General features: G+C 47.0%; 1 protein-coding gene across 7 annotated transcripts in view; it reads left to right on the top strand.

The window, feature by feature from the left end:
- Positions 1-24,467, top strand: part of B4GALT1 (beta-1,4-galactosyltransferase 1) — a 49,698-nt gene that overhangs the window by 5,733 nt on the left and 19,498 nt on the right. For 4 of the 7 annotated variants that reach the window (XM_007116190.4, XM_055087238.1, XM_055087239.1 and 1 more), the window contains exon 2: positions 22,208-22,443. In XM_007116190.4, the coding sequence (XP_007116252.2) occupies positions 22,208-22,443 (236 nt within the window). The other 3 variants (XM_055087241.1, XM_055087237.1, XM_055087236.1) reach the window with 3 other exon arrangements.

Below are 24,467 nucleotides of genomic sequence, written 5' to 3'. Positions count from 1 at the left end.
GTGATCTCCACAGGGTCCCTCCTGTCCCTTAACTTGGCGAGGGATCCTGAGAGCCAGACTGTGGCTGTGATTGCAAAAGCCTCAGCTGTGAGGCCCTCTGTGTTTACCTGGGCCTACGCAGGTCGCCAGCTTGGGGGAGAGATCTTGGATCCTTTTCTAAAGGTCAGAGACCTCCAGGTTGGAAGGTTGTGGTGGCTTGGGGGGTAGGGGACAGGGTCTGGCGGGGAGCTGGTTCTGGGAGAACGTGGCCTAAAGGGATTCGTCCTTAGGAGGCAGAAGGGCTGAGTCACATGCTCAGTGTTTCAGGTTCTACTTTTCAGCCTGGCTCAGCCCGCCCCTTCCTTGCACAAATGAAGGCCAGGGGCTGTATTACTGGCTGTTGCTGAATTCTTTGGCAGTGATTTTAATGTCTGGTCTGGGTGTGTAATGTAGCTGCTTCTCTTTCCCCCTGCTGCCTCTCCAAGCCCCTCACAAAGCCCTGAGAGAGAGGAGGATTTGTCTCCCTGGGATGCCGGAGGCCAGGGTTGTGGGTCTTTGCTTTTGCCTGTTTTTTTGAGGAGCGGGTAATCTCTTCCTCCTTTTTGTAAAAAGTAATGCAGACTCATTGAAAACCATTTGAGAAGTTAAAAGAGGTTGGAAAGCACTTCTATATCCCTATCACCTAGAGGACGCATGTTGGCAAATTTCCTACTAGTCTTTTTTCTTGTACATGTTTCAGAATTTAGTTGATATCTTTATAGATGGATAGATAGATTGGTATAGATAGATATAGATATAGATATAGATATAGATAGCCTGGTGTCCAGGATTTTTCCCTTAAGATTCTGTCACAGGCTTGGTCCTACACCTTTAAAAACAACAAAGGGTATAACTTTTATTATTCAACTGTTGCCGAACCCACATACAGCTAGTTTTTGTTTTTTTCTTAGTGGTCCAGTGAGGCTCATGCCTAAAGATTTAAGTACTGTTTGGATTGTTTCCATAGTAGAGTTTTTTAAAAAGGAAGAAAAGGGGATGAATGCTTTTTGAGAAGGGCTTGGTTTTTAAACCAGTCTTACTAAAGGATAGACTCATTGAAAATTTCAGGTTTACTTAGTGGTGGCAGATGAACATCATTTATCGCTGAATAAAAGATGTGTCTAGAATTCTGATTAAAAACTAGGTGCAGGAAGCGCTTGGGGCAGGGGCAGAGGGCCAGGCTGCAGGACGGACTGTGCAGCGGGGGTGATACCCTACGAGTCAGCTTCCTCAGGAATTGCTCCATTTGTCTCCTTAGCAGCCAAGTCCCTGGGCCTGGCTTATGTGCACCGTGGCCCTGGGGCCATGGTGCTGGGTGAGTACCAGTGCTAACCCAGTGCTGGTGACATGACTGAGATGTGACCGTGTCCACAGGAGGTGTGGGAACAAGCTAGCAAACCAGGTTCTGAAACATACAGCACAGTTCTCCTACCTCCAGAGGGTCCGGAGATCTGGAGAAGGGCCAGGGGGTGAGAACCTGTAGGTTTCTGGGAATTCCTTTCAGGAGAAGCCTCAGAGACCAGCAGAGCTGGCACTCAGGCTCATCGCAGGGCGCCTATTTTGAAGTTATGCCACTTTGAATGTCCTCACTGGAGCTAAATTCTCCTCTTCTGAGGGGCACTTTGGATTGGGACTCTGCCGAGGGTCACTGGCCCAGAGCCCGTGGGTCAAGGGGGAGGCTGCACTGCGGGAAGAGGTGGGGTATGTCAGACGAGCGTGACCAGTAGGGTGTGAGGTCAGGCTCCTTCCTGCCTCACCACGTGGGTCTCCAGGTCCTGGGGAGGGGCCCTGGCAGGGGTTTCAGTAACTACCTGGCCTCATGACAGGCTGCATTCTGAAAATGCCTTTAAACATTTATTTAAAAGTTTCTTCCTGTTTTGAATAATGTCCTTTTGCCTTTGACGTTCCTGAAACTGAACTGCAGAGCTGTCGTTGTGTTTCAGGACACCACCAGCTTGAAAAAACAGGAAAGGACTCTCAGTTAGGGTGGACCTAGGGAAACTGGTATTTGCAATATAGGAGCTCAGACACTGGCGTGGAGGTGTTAGGTAGCTCCTGTCATTCAGATGATCGCTTCAGGCAGCCTGGGCAGGGTCTCCGCCTGGCTGAGAATGGGTAGACTTGAATCTTCGCTCCAAAGTCGGAAGGGCACCTGCCCCCGAGGAAGAGGATGAATGGGGACTCATTTGCTCATTCAGCAAACTTTTCTTGGTAACTACACTATATGAAGCATAGGTGACAGACATGAGCAAGGGCTGGCCCCCGCTCTCGGGGAGCCCCTCAGCAGTGGACAGATCCTGGCAAAGAGAGGACGAAGCATGGGTGTTCCCAGGGCACTAAGGAGGTACAGGGAGCTGGATGGGTGGTCTGGGCCAGGGCCAGAGTCAAAATGAAGGGCCTTTCTTCCAAGCACTGATTTTTAGCATCCCTGTCTCTCAGCATGTTTGAACAGTCTCCCTGGTTGGGAGGGGCAGGGGTCTACTGCCTGTCACGTGCTCTAGTTGCTGTTACACGGGGAGACTGCCATAACCGAAGTCCCAGCTGTTGTATGCAGTCGCCGGCAGGGCAGGAGAGGACAGGAAGTAGAGGCGACGTGAAGGGAAGATGATAAACGAGAGAGAAGATGGTGTAGCTGGGATCGTGCTGGACGAGGGAAGGCCGAGGATGGCTAGACTGAGGGACCACGGGAGGAAGGAGAAGGGAAGAGGTCAGAAGGAGGTGCTTGTGGTCTGCAGAGCATGGCGGCGAGCCTCGAGGGCCTCTGGAGCGAGGATTCTGAATTCTGGTTCTAGCTCATTAGATCATTTCGGGCAAACCCCGACTGCCTTGGTCCCTTCTCCCCTCTCTGAAGTTTGAGTCATGCTAAACCTGTTGGTCTTTAGTGCCCTTCCTCTTGTTCCTCCTGGAGTCTAGGCTGGGGTGGAGGGAAATCCTGGTCATATCTGCAACGTGAAAGCCCTCTGAGAGTTGCTGTGAGGTTCATTACCCACTCCCCGTTTCAGGGGTCTTGTGGTGAGGCTTCTGCTGTAGATTTTGTCATCTCTGTTTAAACAGGCATAAAGATTTTTAGGTGGGTGACCTTTGAAATGGCATGGGTAGTGTTTCTTTCTATCATGCTGACTAGCTGTGTGATTTGGGAAAGTTGTTATCCTCCTTCTGCCTCGCTGCTCTCCCCTGTAAAATGAGGATAATAAAAGTACCTCATAGATGTTGTGAAGTTAATAGGCACAAAAGGACCTGAAACAGTGCCTAACACAGAATAAGCTCCAAATATATGTTGTCTTTTATTGGTAGTACTAATAGTTCTTATTTGTGAAGATTTTGGCATTGGCTTTGTAGGATTTCTTCTTCTTCTTCCTTTTTCGATTGAAAATGCAATGTCACCACATTAAATGTTTAAAAATATATCATTTTACTCCCTACCATTGTAACAAAACATGCATCTACCACTGTAACAAAACTTGCCATTACTTTCCAAATGCATACATGTTTTACACTGTTACAACCATAGTGTGAACTATTTTGCCTTCTGCTATATTTGTTCAACATTATCTTATAAACTGTTATGTTGCTTATAATTATCAGAACTATTTTTAGTAGCTGCTGTCTAAAATCCTTATGGCTATTCCCTTAGCGTTCAACATCACGTTTCACCATCACAGATCATCTTGAACATCTTTGCTGCATATAGCTCCTTGCTTCAGTTGAACTATTTCCTGGGGATAAATTCCTAGAGGGGAATTTCCAGGCCAGAGGATATGGTCATCTTTAGGACACTGGTTCACACTGCCACTTTGCTTTCCTGGAGGGCTGGAATAATCCACAGGCCCTAAATTGTAAATTCCAGGGCCAGGGATATGGGCTTTTAAAGAGTGTGGATTCCAAGAGAGAGTCAGATTTATCTGGAGTCTCACCCTTATACTCTCAGCTCTCTCTGTGTGAGTGTGTGTGAAGTTCCCTGTGTAGGACACTGCAGCTGCTCTGGACATGAGGCTTTTCCTACAAGCCATTGCTTCTGGGCAGTTCCTGCTGAGGTTACTGGGTATCCACAAAGGAGCCTTACGGGTGGCTCTTTCTACACTTCACACACCTTTGCCCAAAATGTTGATTTACACAGCGTAAGGACCTTTCCTTCTTCCTTTATTTGTGGAGTCAAACCTGTAGATTGGGGGCAGATGCTAGCTTTAAAAGCTTGGCTTTAAAATGTTGTTGATCTAAAACTTTGCAGGTTGGTTGCTGGAAACACTGCATGCAGAACCCATGTAGGACTCTAATGGGTTAGCCTGGGCACCTGACCATTTACCCCATGCGGATGAACTCTGATCTGACAGCCCTGGTTTATGGGATCCAGACATGGGGCCCCAATGAAGAAAGGCCTTTAAATTATATTGGGTATAAATAAGTTGATCAGTAGCCCAAGGTCTGCAAACAGGAATTGCCGTTTCTGTCCCTGTAGCCACCCCCCATGCACATGCCTCTTTTGTAGACAAACAGGAGCCTGCTACTTGCATAAATGTAGGAATGGCTTTAGAGCTAGTGATTTCAGTGACCAAAGGTTTACAGACTCAATAGATGAAGTGCATTCAACCTGTGACAGCTGCTCCATTCATCTTGTAGCCCCTCCACGTGTCCTCTCTTCTGCTGCATTCCTCAGCAATCAGCTGTGACTTAACAGGGTACTCTCAGGGGTCCATTTGGAGCTAGGCCAGAGCTGCTGTCAAGCATCTTGTTCCTGGGGGACCCAGGGCCAGAATTCCTTCCTGTGTAAAGTGGAGAGATAATTCTTACCTCAGAGGTTTGATAAGAGGATTGGACGAGATGAGGTACTTGGTACTGGCAGTACTTTGTCTTTTGATCAATGCATCCCCCTTGGGCAGCAGAGGCATACATTCAACACAGTAGACTGCAGGGTAAAATTTTTTTCAAATGAAGTTTTTTCCCGCTGCCCTGGGGCAGTGAAGAGGAGGAGGAGGAGGTCTGAGACTGTAACCACAGTTTAGGGACAGGGTTTAGCCTGGAGCCAGAGTTTGGTAGAGATATTGGCCTGGCTTATCTGAACAGACCCCAGGCCACAAGGAGAAGCCTCCATCTTGTTGAATCCACAACACTGGGAACTTGGAGTGCATGTTGCCGTGTCTTAGGCACGCCGGGATTCTGTGGTCGTCCAGAGCCTTCCCTTCTCCAGGCGGGCATTGTTCGTCAGTGTCCTGGGGAGAGGCCATCACAGATTATATGTAGCTGAGTGGTCGGGGGGAGGAGCTGGAGGGAGGATTGGATATTTGGTGGAGTCTCAGGGGATAAGAAAAGGGCTGTGTTAAAAAAAAAAAATGAGGGCTGGACATAGGTGGGCTTAGGCTGGGCTGCCCAGTGGCCTATACCACTGTGTTGTTAGACCACCTAAGACACAGGCCTGTAGATCACCTGTCTTTACTCTACCCAGGGGCTGGTGATGGAAGCCAGGATGCCAAGCCCTGAAGTTCAGTTTTGACACCAACCTACTGAGTGATCTGAAAGAAGTCACGTTCTCTCACTGGGCCTCACTTTGCGCATCTATAAAACGAGATGAGGGGGTTTGGCCTGGATATTCTCCGGAGTCTCTTCCTGCCTGGGAATTCTGATGTAGCCTTGTACTCCTGCCTAATGCAGTTTAATGTCTTGGCCGCAGGTGGGCCAGCCGTGTAGGGCTGGGTGACTGTCAGTGGACCCTGAGCCAGGATTGGGTCGGTTACTGGACAAATCCACACCCAGCTGACCCTTCCAGCAATTCCAGTTTCTAGGCCCCAAGTCACAAATAAATTGGTCAGCTTGAAAACCCAATCAGTGGGAGCTGCTGGGAATCTTACGTTCTAGGCTCCAGCAATAATCACATCAACCACTCCCACAACAGGTAATGCTTACTCAGCACTTACTGACACGGCAAGTGTGGGAAAAGTACTACATATGCATTATTTTCAGTAACCCTCACAGCAACTCTTTTTCTTGACTAATTGACCTGGTTAGACCTTCCAGCACATTGTGGAATAGATGCAGTAAGAGAGGACATCCCTGTCTTGTTTCTGATCTTAGGGGGAAAACATTCAGTCTTTCACATTCAGTCTTTAAGTATGATGTTAGCAGTGGGATTTTTTTTTTTTTTTTTTTTATGATACTCGGGCCTCTCACTGTTGTGGCCTCTCCCGCTGCGGAGCACAGGCTCCGGACGTGGAGGGCCAGCGGCCGTGGCTCACGGGCCCAGCCGCTCCGCGGCATGCGGGATCCTCCCGGACCGAGGCACGAACCCGCATCCGCCGCATTGGCAGGCGGACTCTCAACCACTGCACCACCAGGGAAGCCCAGCAGTGGGATTTTTGCAGATGCTCTTTATCAGGTGAGGAAGTTCCCTTCTGTTCCTAGTTTGTTGAGTGTTTTTTATCATGAATAGGTGTTGATGTGTTTTATCAAATGCTTTTCTGTGTCTGTTGAGATGGTCATGTGGTTTTTGTCATTTGTCATTCTATTGATACGGTGTTTTTCAGGTATAAATCAAACTTGAATCCCTGGGATAAATCTCACTTGGTTGTGGTGTGTCATCCTTTTTATATGCTGCTTGCTTCAGTTTACTAATATTTTTGTTGAGGATTCTTATTCATAAGAGACATTGATCTACAGGGATTTTTTTCCAGCTTTATTGAGGTATAATTGGCAAATAAATCTGTAGTTTTCCTTCTCATCCTTCTCATGATGTCTTTGTCTGCATTTGGTATCAAGGTAACACAGCCTCACAGAATAAGTAGTGATGTGTTCCCTCCTTTTCAGTTTTGGGGAGAGTTTGTGAGGGTTGAATTAATTCTTCTTTAAATTTCTGGTAGAATTCACTAGTGAGACCATCTGGGCCTGGGCTTTTATTTGTGGGAAGCTTTTTGATTACTGATTCAATTTCTTTATTTGTTATAGGTCTATTCAGATTTTCTTTTTATGCTTAAGTCAGTTTTGGTAGTTTGTGTCTTCCTAGAAATTTGTCTACTTCATCTAAGTCATCTAATTTGTTGGCATACAGTTGTTCATAGTATTCCCTCTAATCCTTTTTATTACTCTAAGGTTGTTAGGAATATTTCTGCTTTCATTCCCAACTTTAATAATTTGGTCTTCTCTCTTTTTTTTTACTTGGTCAGTCTAGCCAAAAGTATGGCATTTTTGTTGATCTTTTCAAAGAACCAACTTTGGGGTCATGGATTTTCTCTATTGTTTTTCTGTTCTCTATTTCATTAATTTCTGCTCTAATCTTTATTATCTTCTTCCTTCTGTTTTGCTTTAGCTTTGGGTGTAGCTTGCTTTTCTTTTTCTTAAAACCCTTTTTAAGGTGGAAGGTTAGGTTATTGATTTGGGATCTAAAGATCACATACTTTTAACATTTTAATGCATACTGTCAAATTGCCCTCCAATTTAGCCTCATCAGCAGTGTATGAGAGGTGCCTGTTTCCCACACAGGATGTTATCAGTCTTTTTACATTTGTCAATATGATGGTCAAATGTGGTATCTTGTTTTAGTTTGTTTCTCTGATTACTGATGGTGTTGAGCCAATTTCATGTGTTAGTTGGCCATTCGTATTTCTTCTGTAAATTACTTGTTAATATTTTTACCCATTTTTCTATTAGTTTTTGAAATAAGTTTATAGGAGTTTTTAATACTATGGATATTACTGCTTTATTATATGTAATTTGCAAATATGATCTCCATGTGTCACATGTCTTTTAATTTTACCTCTGGTATCTTTGATCATACAAAAGTTTTATGTATTTAAGTCTGCCTTTTCCTTTATGACTTCAGGTTGTTTTGCACTTAGGAAGGTCTTCATCATCCCAAGATTGTAAAAATTTTCTTTTGTATTCTTTTCTTTTTTTAAAAAAATTCATTTATTTATTTTTGGCTGCGTTGGGTCTTCGTTGCTGCACGCAGGCTTTCTCTAGTTGCGGTGAGCAGGGGCTACTCTTTGTTGTGGTGTGCGGGCTTCTCATCGTGGTAGCTTCTCTTGTTGTGGAGCACGGGCTCTAAGCGTGCGGGCTTCAGTAGTTGTGGCCCTTGGGTTCTAGAGCGCAGGCTCAGTAGTTATGGCGCACGGGCTTAGTTGCTTCGCGGCATGTGGGATCTTCCTGGACCAGGGCTCGAACCCGTGTCCCCTGTGTTGGCAGGCGGATTCTTAACCACTGTGCTACCAGGAAAGCCCTGTATTCTTTTCTAAGCTGGTTCTTTAACATTTTAGTACTTGTCCCTGAGAGTAAAAGATGAACAGAATCACTGTTCAACCCTCATATGTTGTAAGAAGCCTTGTATTATACCCACAGGACCCTTTGAGGTCCCGGACTCTTTTTCCAAATCTATCACTTATGCTGGTGGCTTAGAATAGAAATGTGAAATTTTAGCTGCTTGTGATTATAGAGTTGTAATAATCTGTAGGCTTTGAAGTTCTAGGGAGTCAGGGGAGAAGGCGGAGTAGTATTTATTGAACATCTATTAGTACGAAGTAACCCGTGTCCCCTGTGTTGGCAGGCGGATTCTTAACCACTGTGCTACCAGGAAAGCCCTGTATTCTTTTCTAAGCTGGTTCTGTAACATTTTAGTACTTGTCCCTGAGAGTAAAAGATGAACAGAATCACTGTTCAACCCTCATATGTTGTAAGAAGCCTTGTATTATACCCACAGGACCCTTTGAGGTCCCGGACTCTTTTTCCAAATCTATCACTTATGCTGGTGGCTTAGAATAGAAATGTGAAATTTTAGCTGCTTGTGATTATAGAGTTGTAATAATCTGTAGGCTTTGAAGTTCTAGGGAGTCAGGGGAGAAGGCGGAGTAGTATTTATTGAACATCTATTAGTACGAAGTAATGCTTATTGAACATCTGTTAGTGCTAAGCACTGTGATAGGAATGTATATGTGTTATCTCATTTACCATGTAAAGAGAACACATTATTATCTCCACTCCTTAGAGGAAGAAATTGGAACTGGCTGCATTTAAAGAGGTCTTGATGCCAGAGAGGTGTTGCTAGGAGTGCATGACTGGCTGACTGCCCAGGTGGCCCATAGGGCAGCAGGCTTTCCACAGTCCGAGACCTGGTTCTAAGTGGGAGAGAGAAGGATGTTCTTGGAACCAGCATTGCAGACCCAGAAATGCAGTCAGGGCTCCAAAACTGATCAGAGGGTCAGCTGACTCAGTAATAAAACTTATTTACATGCTGGAATGCTAAATCTCTGCACTACTGCAAGATTGGAACTGTCAGGTGGCTTAGAATTCTCTGGCTGCTGGCAGCACTATAAGGGAAGCCATAGTATAATCAGGCAGCTGCTAAGTCAGAAGTCACAGCAGGGAGGTGAGTTGTACTCTAATGTTGGATGGTGTCAGGCTGTCAGGCTGATGAACACATCCCCACAGTGTTGCAGAACTCCTTCAGGGACCTTGGTCTGGTCCAGAGGCCAGGGTTCCTTTCTCCCTTGTACAGCCCTGGAAGGACACATCCAGCTCCAGCCTCCACCACTCCGCTATTTATTTCCTTGTGTACTTTCTTCCTTCTTTTCTTCCTTTCCATCCAGCCATCCAACTTTTTATTTCATAGCCTATTATCATCAAGGACTCTCTTGCCTTATTTGCTTGTTTTATTTTATCCTCATTCCCACTTCCATTTCCCAACCTCACCATGGGCAGCGATTCTAAAGTGTTTAATGTGTATCTGTTTTTGCTCTTGCTAAATGGGAGCCACTGCTTCATATATATGCAATTTTTAATTTAAATTCAATTTTTTAGATTAACATACAGTAAAATTGGCCCTTTTTTGGTTTATAGTTCTATGAATTTATATATATGTGTGTATATATACATATATATAAAACTACCACCACAACCCAGATGCAAAATAGTTCTGTCACCCCCCAAAATCCCCCTGTAGTCACATTTAACTCTCACCCTTCACCCCTGTTAACCACTGATCATTACTGTTGTTTTGTCTTTTTGAGAAGGCCATATAAATGGATCATACAGTAAATGTATATGTGTATTTTTAACTTATGTAAATGGTATTTTTTATAGCTCATTTTGATTCTATTTTTTTTAACCCAGATCTGCTTTTTCTTTTTTTTTCAATTTTTAAAAATTTGACATAACTGCAAACTTACAGAAAAGTTGCTAGAATTATACAAAGAGTTTCTAGATATCCTCTGGATCCCCCTAAATTCCCCAGATGTTAACATTTTACTATATTTGCTTTTTCTTCTCTCTCTCCATGGTTGTGCCTGTGTGATATTCCACCTCATGCCCCTTTACCCCTAATTAATCAGTATGTATTTCCTAAAAACAAGGATTTTTTATATAACCATAGTATAATGATCAAATCAGGAAATCAACATTGAAAATTTTCTATTATCTCATCTACAGACCTTACGAAGATTTGGTCAGTTGTCCCAAGAATGTCCTTGTAGTAAAAGAAAATTGAAGAGCACGCATTTTATTCAGTCATCATGTCTCTTTCGGCTCTTAATCTGGAACAATGCCTGACACTTTTTTTTGTGTGTGTGTGTGGTACGCGGGCCTCTCACTGTTGTGGCCTCTCCCGTTGCGGAGCACAGGCTCCAGACGCACAGGCTCAGCGGCCATGGCTCACGGGCCTAGCTGCTCCACGGCATGTGGGACCTTCCCGGACCGGGGCACGAACCTGTGTCCCCTGCATCGGCAGGTGGACTCTCAACCACTGTGCCACCAGGGAAGCCCCTGACACTTCTTTGTATTACACGACACTGACGGTATTGAAGAGTGCAGGCCAGTTGTTTTGTAAAGGCCCCTCAATTTGAGTCTGTCTGATGTTTCCTTGTGATGAGGTTCAGGTTATGCCTTGAATAAGAATACCAGTGAACGATGCTGAGTTTTTCTCGGTACATGATATCTGGAGGCACATGCTGTTAATTCATTCCTTACTGGCCATGTGAACTTTGATCATTTCATTATGGTGGTGCCTGCTGTTTCTCCATTATCAAGTTTGCTATTTTACCCCTTTTAATTAAAATGTGTCTTATGGGCATTTACTTTGAGATTATGTAAATACCTTGTTATTCCTCAAACTTTCATCCATTGGTTTTTAGTGCCTATTGATGATTCTTACCTGAATTATTATTATTATGGTGGTTGGTGATCTATCATTGCTTCTACATTTATTAGTTGGCATTTTCCTGTGAGGAAGAGTTTTCCCATTTCCCTATTTTCATATATTAGTACAGAGTTATGGATTCTTACTTTATTCAATAGTTCATAATCCTTTACTAACATTATTTATTTTGGTGCTTAGACTGTCCCAGCTTTGGCCAATGAGATCCCCTTCGAGCTGGCTTCTGTGTCATTTTGACATATCCCTTCATTCTTTGAGCATTTCCTTTCTTTTAGGCAAATCAAGATGTTCCAGGCTCCTCTTGTTAATTCTCTGACCCAGCCCTGGAATCAGCCACTTCTCCAATGAGCACTATTTCTTTTTAGTAGATAATGGTATTTAGAAACTAAGAGCTGGGCTCCAGATGCTCACCCTTGATTATAAGGTCCATCCACATTGCCGTGTGTAATCTAGTGTCTGTGGCGTTCATCCCAATTTTCTCTCTCCATTAATGGTAGACTCCCACACTGCCTTCAACACTGCCTTCACACATAATGCTGTAAGGAACGGCCTTCTACATGTCCTTTATGGACCTATGTGTGTATTTATGCTGCTTCAAGGGTGCCAGATATGGGTCCAGAATGGCTGCCCCCATTTATGTTTCCACCAGCAGAGCAAGAGCGACTCTACAAATACTTGGCATTAACCAGCTTCCTAATTTTTGCCAAACGCGTAGATACAATGGGTGAGCTCTTTTTTTAAAAAAAAATTAATTCATTAATTTACTTGACTGCGTTGAGTCTTAGTTGCAGCACGCGGGATCTTTCATTGCGGTGCGTGGGCCTCTCTCTCTAGTTGTGGCACGCGGGCTCTAGAGTGCGCGGGTTTAGTTGCCCAGCGGCATGTGGGATCTTAGTTCCCCGACCAGGGATTGAACCTGTGTTCCCTGCATGGGAAGGCAGATTCTTAACCACTGGACCACCAGGAAAGTCCCTGGGTAAGCTCTTGTCTTAACTTGGTTTTCTCTGATTTCAGATGAGCTGGAACATCTTTTCATATGCTTGATGGCCTTTGGGATTCTTCTTTGGTAAATTGCTTATTCATAATAATTCTTTGGCTGTTTTTTCACAGGGACTCATATTTTTCTTGATGACATGGAAGGTTTCCTTATACATCCTGAATACTAATCCCTTGCGGGTCTCAGACACTGCAGACCTCTTCTCTCAATCTGTCTGCTCTCTGTTTGCTTTGCCCATGCTATCTTTTGTTTGAACAGAAGACTTTTTTCCCCATTGTTTTGTGCATTCTCTCACCAGTGCTCTTTTTCTGTAACTATGTTAATACCCTTAGTCCCTCCGCATTTTAAATGTGCTGGTATAATTTAACTCTGCTGATTCTGCTCAGCAGTCTGTCTTATGACTTTTAGCCTCTATTAAATTCTATTAAGAATGACTTTGCCTCTTAGAGTGTAAGGCCCGCACGCAAGTATTATTCATATATTTATTCAGCAAATACATGTTGTAGACCTACTGTGCGTTAGGCACTGTGCTATATTACAGAAAAGGTTTAGAGGTTATGAAACGTGCCTGTGGCTTTTCAGAGGTGGAGCCGGGATTTGAATCCTGGTCTGTGACCTTTCCTACCATGCTGCTTCCCTTGCAAATTTCATTTGGTTCCTATAGAACTGTGTGTCAAATTTCTACATCTTTTCTAACAAATGGCCTAAGAAGGTGCAGAGCAAAGTGTTCTCCCGCAGCATCCTGAGGAGGGGAAAGTAATCAAGAAAGGAATGGAGGGGCTTCCCTAGTGGCACAGTGGTTGAGAATCCGCCTGCCGATGCAGGGGACACGGGTTCGTGCCCCGGTCCGGGAAGATCCCACATGCCGCGGAGTGGCTGGGCCCGTGAGCCGTGGCCACTGAGCCTGCGCGTCCGGAGCCTGTGCTCCGCAACAGGAGAGGCCACAACAGCGAGAGACCCGCGTACCGCAGAAAAAAAAATAAATAAAGAAAGAAAGGAATGGAGGTAAATGTGGCTCTGGCCATCCTGGTCCTGGCAGGCCCGGGGCCTACCTGCTGGTGACTGACCCCAGGCTGAGAGTGCAGGACCTGGAGGAGACTGGGAGGCTGCCTCAGCCTGCAGAGGAAGGTCTTAAAATAACGCCCAGGCCTGTATCATCTGATCCTTCCTGAGAAGCCCAAATCATCCTTTCCAGAAGTGCTCTAGTTCTAAGGGGCGAGAGATACAGCACGATCATCCTGGGGCTAATTTCCAGGCAAGTTAGCCTCCCGAGCCTTTCCTGGTAGTGATAACTGTGGGCTGGCGCAGTTTTCACAAATTCCAGTGGAGGGAGGGCAGCCAGTCAGGAGAAGTGCTGGGTGAGGAGGAAATCTGCGTTTGGGCCGGAACCAAACAAAGCAGAAATTCCTCCTGGGACAGTTTTTCCCCAGGGGACAAACACTGGGAAGCCTGTTTACTGGGCTTTAAAAGACTTGATCCCTGGGCACTGCTTCTTGACCTCAGGCCTTGCATCTCTGTGGTTCCACTGCTGGTGGAAACCTCCTTGGGTCACCCCAGGACAGACGTGTACTGTTATGCCCCGAGTTCTGGGGTCTCCCAGGGTTTCCCAGTGCTTTATCCTTGTTTCTACTGCCCCTTGAATTCTGAGCCATGACCATGTATGTATAGAAATGCACTTGAGAAGGGTTTAGATGAGTGATGTCACATCAGGTTCACTTTTAGGCTCCTTGGATCAGTTGGTGGCTTGCTGCAAGCCCCACGGATTCTGAACCCTAGGATTCTGAGACAGAATCCCCATGGGCACAGTGGAGGGGGAGTAGAGGGGCACGTGAGCTGTAATCTGTTGTCTGCTGTGTAGATGCATCCATGAACATCAGAACCCTAAAGGATTAATAAGGAAAAGATAAGGACGGCTTTTTTGCAAATCCAAGAGTGTCCCTGAGGAAGCCTGTTAGTCTCTCTGGCCTTCAGTTTCCCTTATGTGTAACGCTGGGGTTGAAATATAATTCTCGAGGGCCCTCCAGCCCTGGTCTGCCAGGATTATCCACAGGTCTGTTTCAAGGTGGATCCTGACCCTTCGAGGTGATGGAATCTGACCTTGACTTTGCTCCCTTAGGTTTAGGCCTTGGTACCCTTGGTAACAGGATCCTGGACTGAGTGACCACCCAACCAAGGCTTTTCTGGTGATCTTAATGACCCATATTAGACTTTGAGCTTTGGGGTTATTCTTTCAAGGAACAAGTGGTATTTGGTGAAATGCCTGTTTGCTGTGGCAGTGTGAGGTTTAGGTGAGGAAATAGCAACATTTTCATTAGGAGGTTAGGCTGTCCACTGCCGCACAGTCTCAAATTATAGGTCTAGAATCTGGAGGAAACTCATTTAAAATTGAGGGCAGGGGATGTGCCTGTAGATCATGAATCAGGTACTATACCTGGAAACCAAAGGCATCTTTGGAGCCCGGAAAGGAGAGTGTTCTTGCCCTTGGTCGCCTTGGGTGTAGGTGTGTGCTTAGGACAGCAATCTAGATTCTCAAGCATCACGTAGGCAAGATGGTTCCCTACTCTGCTAGTTCACATTCTTACCTCGTAGTGAATAAGTGCTGTGGGGTCACCACACGTTTGTGCAGCCTGTTCTGCCAGAAACTGTCCCAAGTACAAAAAGGAATGGTGTACAACTCCTGCCCTCAAGGAGATGAGGGTCTGCTGGAAGAAGCAGGGAGGTAGACTGGCACCCTCTCCCCGGGGCGGGGCTTGGATGCGTGCTTATGAAGGTTGTGATGTTGGTACGTAAAGGGTGTTTGTAGGCATCTGGAGCAGGGACCAGTTGGCCTGAGGGAGTTGGGGAAAGCTTTGAAGTTCAAAGTTTGAACTTTGAAGGACTATTCCCTTACCTACTTCACAAAGGTTTTTGAGGTAACTTATAAGAATACACACCATAACAAGGGTCAACATAAATAAATTAAAACAAGAGAAAGAGAAGGGCTTCCCTGGTGGCGCAGTGGTTGAGAGTCCACCTGCCGATGCAGGGGACACGGGTTTGTGCCCCGGTCCGAGAAGACCCCACATGCCGCGGAGCGGCTGGGCCCGTGAGCCATGGCCGCTAAGCCTGCGCGTCCGGACGCAACGGGAGAGGCCACAACAGTGAGAGGCCCGTACCGCAAAAAAAAAAAAAAAAAAAAAAGAGAAAGAGAAAACGTGGCTTAAAAAGTTAAGATTCGGGAAGAGTTAAAATGTAGATATTCAGGTGCTGCAGCCCAGAATAGCTATTACGTCTGTCCCTTTGCAAAAGCCAAAAGTGAAACATTGTCAGAGAGCGGCCATACACAGTAAGTTGTTCTTCTTGGTGTCTCACTCTTAAAGAGCTTCGTGGGGGTGGGAGGGAGGTGGTGGTGAGCAGGTGAGCCTGTAAACCAGCGTTTCCCAAAATATACTCTAGGGACCTGCATTAAAGCTACATAGAGTACTTGTAAAAAGGCAGAGTCCGGGACCCCAGCCCCAGAATTAGCACATCAAAAGCTCTGGGGAGGAGGATCCAAGAATCTGCAGTTTTACACGCTTCCCCAGATGATTCTTTGTGTACTCCACAATTTGAGAACCTCTGCAATAGATGGAAGCCTCAACAGTATCTTGAAAGCAAATGCAATAACGCGAGTGAGGGTGCTTGGCCCTTGTTTGAAGGCTGGGTGAGAATTTAATGGGAGAGAGAGCAGTGCACAAGAAGAGGCGGTTCCCCTGAGGTTCATTCCTCGCCAGGTCCCTTGCAGGTCATATTTTGGAAGACCTACATAGTGTGGCAGCTCAGGCACACGGCAGGGCCGCTCCTCAGCACCGAGATGGACGGAGGAGCAGCTGGCCCCACTAATGCCCGATTGGTCCAGCTTCCCCTTGGCCACCTGGGCTCTGCTCTGCAGACTTCCTCTGGCAGGCTCTTTTATTTTTTGAGCAAATATTTTGTTTTTCTCTGTGCCCCCAAATGCAGGGTTCTGAGACCACAAATGTGCTCTGCTTCCTGTTGAAAAAGTGTTTTTCCTCCCAGGGTCTAATCGTGGCTTGGATGGTGAGATGGCAGAAAGAACAGTGGGTGTTGAAATTTATATTCTGCACGCACTGTGCCCAAGACATATCAAGTCAGCCTTTGGAATAGATTATTCCTGTTTTCTGGTCATGGAGTTGTATGTTTTGAAGTCTTTATTTTGGAAGACATTTCTTTATTGAGAAAGGGATGAAGGAGGGGTCACAATTGTTGTCCTTGGGTTATATTTTTAAATATTTATTGTTCAATTTTAAAGATATACCGAAAGGTATAAAGAAAAATACTCTGAACATCTGGTTTAAGAAATAAATCATTTCCAGTACTTTTGAAGCCTTTGTGATTTAGATTTTAAAACCCAATAAGACATGGTTAACATGAGCCTTGAGCAGTCCCATCTGGTGGCTCTCTGTCCCCTGCTCCTCCATCAGGTTTTCTCAAGGTTCATTGAAATCCTCTTGGTTGCTTGCGTTGGTCGCAGGGAGAATAGCTGTGCACCATTCACTCAGCTCAGATTTGTTGGCGTACTCCGTGTCCATGGCAGCCAAGTGGACACTCACAACTCTTCTCCCAGAGAGGAGCTGAGGGGCCCAGTGGAGTCAGCTGCTTCTCTGCAAAGCTTTCCTTGACTCCCCGGAGTTGACTCCCCTTCCTTTGTGCCATTTCAGCTGTTCGCACCACTGTCACCCTCACCATCATTGTTTGCTTTGCTGGTCTCCCCCCTGCCAAGGGCAAAGACCTCTTCTTAACCCAGCCCCACTACTGCATGTCTGGCACCAACTGGCATGTGGTGTGTGCTAACCAGGTGCATGGTTGAATGGATGTGGTGCTGTGAGTGTTTAAAGAAGGCGGAGGAAGAGTAAGAACCAACCTTGAGTAGTCTGAGAAGGCTTCCTAGGGGAGGTGATGTTTGAGCTGAGGCCAGGCAGCTGTTGGATTGGTGATAAGGAAGTCCTTGGAGAATTCTGGAGAGCTTCTCTTCCCTGAAGGACTAGGGAGAAGATTTGGGATGAGCCCCATGCAGTAGATGGTGCTTCTTATTTTTAGTGTAAGGGGTTACAAGGGGCATCGTGAGTTGGTGGGACCACTGCAGACAACTATCATTCCCAAGCCTGGGGATTTAGTAGTGCCTGGCTTGGCTTCCAGCATACATCTGGCCGTCGGAAGACTGGTACAGAGAAAAATGGCTCACCCACAAGAGCCTGAGGAACAACACTGTAGTGGGGCTGAGGGTTGGGTAGTGGGAGGGATGGCTTGAAGGGGGGCTGTGCCATACTGTGAGGTCTGAGGCTTGACCAAGGAAGAGATTCCAGCATCTCAGCTTGTTGAACCACAAAGCTCTGGGCGTTGTCTAGTTCCCAAATCAGTGAATTTCACTGCTCAAGAAAAAAATTTTTTTAAAACTTGGAGGCCTGACCCATGGCTGCAAGTAAGGGTTTTTTAAAAAAATTAAATTTAAAAAGATCAATCCAGCATCAAAATCCACTGTGATCATTTCATAAAAGAAAGGGGATTTTAACATTTAAAGAGTAAGAAGCACTTCATCTTGGAAGAATGGGCATTCTGATACATTGATTACATTGAGCTTAAATGAAGGACCACTTACATTATCTTTGACCATTTTGTCTCAGGCTCATGAAACATTGTCACCACTCCACATCAGGCCAAGGACTCTCTTGACCCATTGGCTGGTCAGTTGGGAAGCAGTGGCTAGATGTTCCAGCCTCTTTGGCTGAGGCTAGAGGAATGAACGAGTGGTTCAGCCAGCATGGAAGTGAGGCGGGGAGTCTGTGCTGGGCTGGCTCTGGATTCACAGGGCTTTTGATGGAGGGGCATATGTGTGTTTGAGTTTGCCGTGCTTGGCGAGGGAGCAGTGGAATCTGTCTGAGTTGAGTTCACACACTGAAGTTATTGAGCGACTTACATGCAAGGCTGTGACCTAGACTCCCAGCTGAGAGGCCCACGTGGCAGGGCTTTAGTGGGGGGAGCCGAGGACAGGCTCACATCTGCTCATCTGCTTACGTAACCCTGCTTCCCAGCTCTTAGAGCCAAGAAAACACACAAGCCGGCCCAGCAGGGCCGAGGGCTTGTGGTAGCATGAGCCACGCGCTGCACAGCAAGGGGGCCTTGGCTCGGCCCGAGGACCGTCAGGAAGCCTCAGCCCTCCGCTTCCTCCCCCACGCCTCTCCCGAGACCCCCGCGGTGGCTCTGAGACCTGCTGGCAGGTCTTTGTGGTTCTAGGCAGAGCTGGTCAGTGCCCTCTTGGAGTCTGAGCTTTTTGGACTTTCTAATTAGGGCAAAGCCAGGTGTGCCACGAAGGTCGTCCCCTGCCGCATGGCAGGAGGTGTGCCGGGCATGCAGGGAGGCCTCCCGGCTAGCGGCGGCCCCAGGAAAGCATTCAGCTCCGGGTCTGGAGCCACCACGGCTGCCAAGCACTGACCCATCTCAGGGGTGTGAACTGGGGGGAGGTTCTCAGAGCGGTGGCAGCTTCAAGGAGAGAAGGCAGGGAAAAGAATTGCCAGATTGGGCAAGAAGGGCAAGATGGGGGTCAGGGTGCTCTAGATGTGTGGGAGACAGGGCAGGGTTGTGAGAGGGCACGGGGAGGAGTAGGGGAGTGAGAAAGAGGCTGTTCGGTCATCAAGCTCTGCATGGAGCCACTGGGGCAGCAAGTCCCTCGGACGCCTTGAACCAGGGTAGTTTTCACGTGGGTCCTGCCACGCTCAGCAGGGGGCTCCTTGAAGTCAGGAACTGTCCTGTCCATCCCATCACCTCCCACCTCCCTGACCTGGCACACAGTAGGTGTCCAGAAAGTATTGATTGAAACGAATTGAAAGTGGCCTTGACACTCCACAGAAAACGTTTACGTTAAACAAACTCTTCAGAAAAGACTCTGGCTTGATGGTTGAGTAGGCTCCCGTGGATGGACGGTCACATGCTGTTAACCCCTATGTGGGGGCTGAAGGAAGAGGAGGGGGATGGAAGATGGACCACCCAGGTTTATCAGCTCCCATAATTGGGTAGACAGTGTTATCAGTTGCTGAAGGAACTCTGGAGCAGAAGCGGATTGGCCATAGGTGGTGGTGGTGGTGGTGGTGGTGAGGTTAAATAAGTGTTCATGTGAGTTCCAATCCCTGTAGTTTACAAATGGAAGCCAGTATCCTGAGAGTGGCTGGTAGTCGCCCAAAGATCATCCAAGTCACTTGTAGAGCTGAACTAGGATGCAGGCAGCCTTTCTCCTGACCAGGAAACTCTACCTCAGGACCATCTTTCTGGAACTGCTGAAGGGGCGAAATTAAGACGCTTCTAGCCTGCAGGTGTCTGCTCCAGGGAGGGTGGGCAGACCAAGTGTGAATTCCTGTTTTCTGGGTTGGTTTCAGAAGTTCTGAGAAGTTTGGTAGCGTGACAGTCCAGATGCCTCTTGGGTTCCCCAAAATGGAGTTATGTTTAGCAGCATCTTCAGAACCAAAGGTGGGGCACGCTGGGGATGGGGTGCAGGTGTCGTGGGGCCTTTTGAAGTGAGAAGAGCCCAATGACAGATCTTCTTTTCATGTTTTTCACAAGTGCCCTGTGCAGCAGGGTCTCCCAGAAGGCTTTGCCCAGGGTTGGGGAATAGAGCAACCCAGGCCTGCTGGACCCTGTGGGAAAGAGCTACCTCCATGAAAGCCCCAAGGCTTGTGAAGGTGGGTGGTCCGGCTCCCCTCTGCCCGTCTTGCCCAGTAAGAATCCCTTGTTATTTACGTGGGTCCTTCCCAAGATCTACCGAGTCAGGTTCTCTAGGGGAGAGACCTGAGATTCCATATTTTTACTAATTACTTCACATGATTCTGATGATAGAATGTGTTCACACTCCTCACATTTTTCTGTAGAGGCAATGGCCAGGCCGACCCCTTACTTAGTTCTGGGACATAGTACCTACTCACCTGAGGGCACCCTGGGAGGTTGGAGCTGGGTCAGCAGGCAGTCATGTGAGGGACTGATCTGTGAGGCCTCTGCTCCTCCAGAGACTGAGGTGCACGGTCAGGCAGAGACTAGGGCTTCTGATCCCTGAAGACCCCCTTCCTGCCGCACGGGGTCTGCCGTCTGAGCTCTTGGGAATGAGGAGAGCAAAGGGACAAGGACAGACTGGGGCTTCGATTTTAAGATCCTAGTCGCTCAATGACGTTAGAGGAAAGAGGGAAGAGCGTTTCTGGCAAAGGGCAAAGTGTGGGCATAGGCACAGCTTATAGGAACGGGAAGGGGGGTAGAGCTGAGACTGAAGGGCCTTGTTGCCAAGCTAAGAGGCTTAGCCCTACCTTGTCCAAGGCTTATAGCCTTAGAGCCATCGGAGGGTTTTAGCAGGAAAGTGATAGGATCAGAGCTGTGTCTCAGAAGAAAATGAACTAATGGGAGCCGGTGCTGTGATGATAGAACTGGGTCAGCGTCAGAGGGAGGGAAGGTGTGAGGAGTCCTGGGGATCCAGGAGAGGGGAGAGGAGGAGGAGATGCAGGTCCATACCTGCTGACAGGCAAGAGGAGTGAGAGTCACAGCTTCCTTTTCTCGGGCTGCCTCATTTCAGGAGGGTGAGTGATCCCTGAAGACAAGAGGTGCTTGGAGAGCTACATACTATTGACAAACAAACCGGGCGACAGAGGGCTGCACACTGGACCCTGGGTGGTTCTCAGCAGCATGTTTCAGGTGAACTTGCTCTGAATTTGTGGTCTGGGTCTGGCTTCTGTTCTGTAGTGTTTAGGTTCCTTCCTTTGTTTCTGTGGATAGTTTACTCCATGGGTAAAGCTGTTTATGCTAGAGTAACGGTTCCTAAAGTACGTTCCCTGATAAAATGATTCTATGGCCAAATAAGTTTAGGACATGGTGGGATAGATAAAGTGAACTTCTTGACTGCACCGCTTCTCAGAGCTTTTGGTATGCATTATGACTTTCGAGAAGCAAGATTTAGTACGCAGCTTTCCCAGACTTATTTGACCAGGGGACGTGTTCTTCCATTGAGCATCTCACTGGGACTAGTGTTTCCTGGAACCCACTTTGAGAAAGTCTGGCCTACAGGGAATACTGGGTTCAAGTGTTCCCTGTGTGTCCCTGGGCTAGTCCTCTTTCTCCTACCCTCCCCATGTGTGCTGTGGCAGGGGTGGTCGTCAGACGTGGAGGAGTGAGGTCCACCTGTTTCTACTTAGGAGACGGGGACTTTCATTCCTGTATCTGGATCTTCACCCTTGCCTTTTCCTCTACTCCTAACCTGCCGCTACCTCACAAGCCGCCATCCACGTCTCATCAATTTGTCTTCTGAGCCCAGAGCTCTCTTACTAACTTAGCTCTCTCATTTGGAGCCATGTTCTTCTAGGCCAGAAACTTTGGAGTTGCCCCTGACTCTTCCTCCCTTCTTCATCCCCTGCTTATTCTAAGCATTCTTCTTTGATGTTTGTTTCGTCTCTCTGCTTCCCCTTCGTTCCTTCAGTCCCTCCCCGTCGAGTTTGTTTCATCTGTGTATCACTTCCGTTCCTGAGACATGGGTTACTCATGCCACTCTCTGTCACCTTGTAATTTCAGGCTCATTTCCTCCACAGGGACCTCCCCAACACACATGCCCACTTTTCCCCGACTAGGTTAGGTTCAGAGAGATGATGTAAGTCATTTGTCCAAGGCCACACAGCTGGGAGGTGGCAGAGTTTCAACCTCAGGATTTCTGAGAAAGTGCTTTCTCAGCCATGCTCTCTGATCCTTACAACAGCTTGTCAGGAAGTCTGAGCAGGAATTACTCCATTTCCATTTTTCAGTTGAGCAACATAGAGTCTGAGAGGAGTGGGTCCTAGGAAGGTGAAGTGCTTCAGAGGGTGACCAGCTGTCTGGGTTTGCCTGATACTGAAGGGTTTCCTGGGATGGTCAGTCACGCTAGTTCTGGACATGGTACCCAGTGCTGGGCCTGAGTGCCTTTTCCACAGCCACACTGCCTCCCAGGAGGAGATGCTTCCAGCGGTAGCGGCCTGGCCACCTGCAGAGTCCTGTGGCCTGATATCTTCTCCTTCCCTCCACCTCTCTAGTCGGCCCCATGCTGATTGAGTTTAACATACCTGTGGACCTGAAGCTTGTGGAGGAACAGAACCCGAAGGTGAAGGTGGGTGGTCGCTATACCCCCAAGGACTGCATCTCTCCTCACAAGGTGGCCATCATCATTCCTTTCCGCAACCGGCAGGAACACCTCAAGTACTGGCTGTATTATTTGCACCCAATCCTACAGCGTCAGCAGTTGGACTATGGCATCTATGTTATCAACCAGGTGAGGTCTGGGAAGATGGAGGGAGGGAGGGAAGGAGTGTACACGTGTGTGCATGTTGTGCGTGCGTGTGTGTGTGCGTGTGCACGCATGTGCGTGCTTGTGTACTCAAATATGTGAGTAATGAGGGGTGAAGGAATGGAAGTGATTTTTTTAGACATCTGGCATTTTGTTTTGCAACTCCACTACCACCACCACCCCACTCCTTATCTTGGTGCAGATGAGCTAAATGCCATACAGTGTTGTTGTTTTTTCCCAAGAGTATAACTTTGGTATTTCAAGTTTATCCTGATTACCTAAATTCCTATCTTTAGACTATAACCTCCCAGCTGGAATAACACATCTAACTTATCTATATACCAAATTCCCTTGAAATTCATCTGAAGAGACAGGATGCATTTCCATTTCTAAAAGGTCCGGTGTCCATTTCATTTCAAGATAAACTCTGGGTCTGCTTGTAGTAAGTTAGTTTGAGTAGTAAGATTACTAGCAGTTGACAGCTTCCATCAAAGTTGAGGGACTTTGTGGGCCTTCCTTGGACCAGAAGACTTGCTTAAGAAAAACCCTGCCATCAAGGAACACTTGTCTGGTGCCAGTGAGCACGTGTTGACCATGACAAGACTCAGGAGGCCGTTATTAAAGCAATGGCAGTGAGCGCCTGGAAGAGGAAGCCACAATCACCAGGAACCAGCAGAGATTCCTAGGAACAGGCCACGCCAGCTGCATCTCCTTTCCCTCTTTGACAGTTGTTTTACCAGTTGATGAATGATACACTGTAGACACCGTGTCAGATCTTATTCATCAAGGCATCTGGTGGCCTCCCACAAATCTGCCTGAGCAGAGGAGAGACAGCTGTGGTCTGGATGGCATATAAACTAGATTAAAATATATACTTGGGTAAAGAGTGTAAAAGATAGTTAGTGATGATGCCAAATTTTTGAATTTAGGTGTCTGTGGTCAAGGAAGACTTGGTGTGGGCGCCCGGTGGGAGAATGCGAATGTATAGGAAGCTTGTATTTTAGGTGAATGTGAGATTTCCCTTCAATTATAAAGTCAAAACAAATATTGGACCAGTGAAATTTAGCCACTATCTTAAATTCCTATGACATGTTTATATAGATATTCCCCACATTTCCAATAACAGATTTCCAAACGTCCTATACCAGCTATTTCCTCCTTCCTGCCCCAGTCCAGGCTGGCAGAACAACTAAGCAAGCCAGCTTGGACCAGTGGCCCTGCTGTGCCGGCTAACACTGGACACTGCCTAAGATGGGGCTTCTTCCAAAGTGTGCTTTCCGAAATGGAGATCGGAGGCCAGATGCATCTGAGGAATGCTGGACTGAACAACACGAAGCAGGTTTCATTCCTGCAGAGCCTTCAGTGTACTGGTGTACATTACAGCCTCCAGAAGGACTCCGCACATAGTGTTTCCTGAGCTCATCTGACTGGAGAGCCGTTTTCCAAGAACCGTCTCAAGCGAAGAGTGTTCCGTGAATTGAATGTTGGGGAAAGCAGGCCTACATTAACACCTCCTCCCCTCCCACCTCCTTACTTTCCCTAGGATATTGAGAAACACCCCCAATTCCTATCTTTTCCCACATGTGTCTCAGCATCGGAAGTATTTTATTTTTCGTTTTTCAAACATTTACGTCTTTTTTTTTTCTTCTTTACACAGGTTTTTAATTGTAAAATATGATATGCCTACTGAGAAGTGCACAGAACAAAACTGTCCATGTAACAAATAAAAAGAGAATACTTACATAACCACTACTCTAATCTGAAAGTATTGATACTTGTCAGCATCTCAAAAACCTCCCGTATCCTTTTCTCATCACAAGCTCCTTCCCTCTTCCTGGTTAAACACCATCCTCACTTTTTTTTTTTTTTTTTTTTTTTTTGCGGTACGCGGGCCTCGGGCCTCTCACTGTTGTGGCCTCTCCCGTTGCGGAGCACAGGCTCCGGACGCGCAGGCTCAGCGGCCATGGCTCACGGGCCCAGCCGCTCCGTGGCATGTGGGATCTTCCCGG

This window comes from Physeter macrocephalus, chromosome 9 (assembly GCF_002837175.3).
Source record: "Physeter macrocephalus isolate SW-GA chromosome 9, ASM283717v5, whole genome shotgun sequence".
NCBI classification, from domain to species: Eukaryota; Metazoa; Chordata; class Mammalia; order Artiodactyla; family Physeteridae; genus Physeter; species Physeter macrocephalus.
This window is presented reverse-complemented; position numbering and strand designations above follow the sequence as displayed.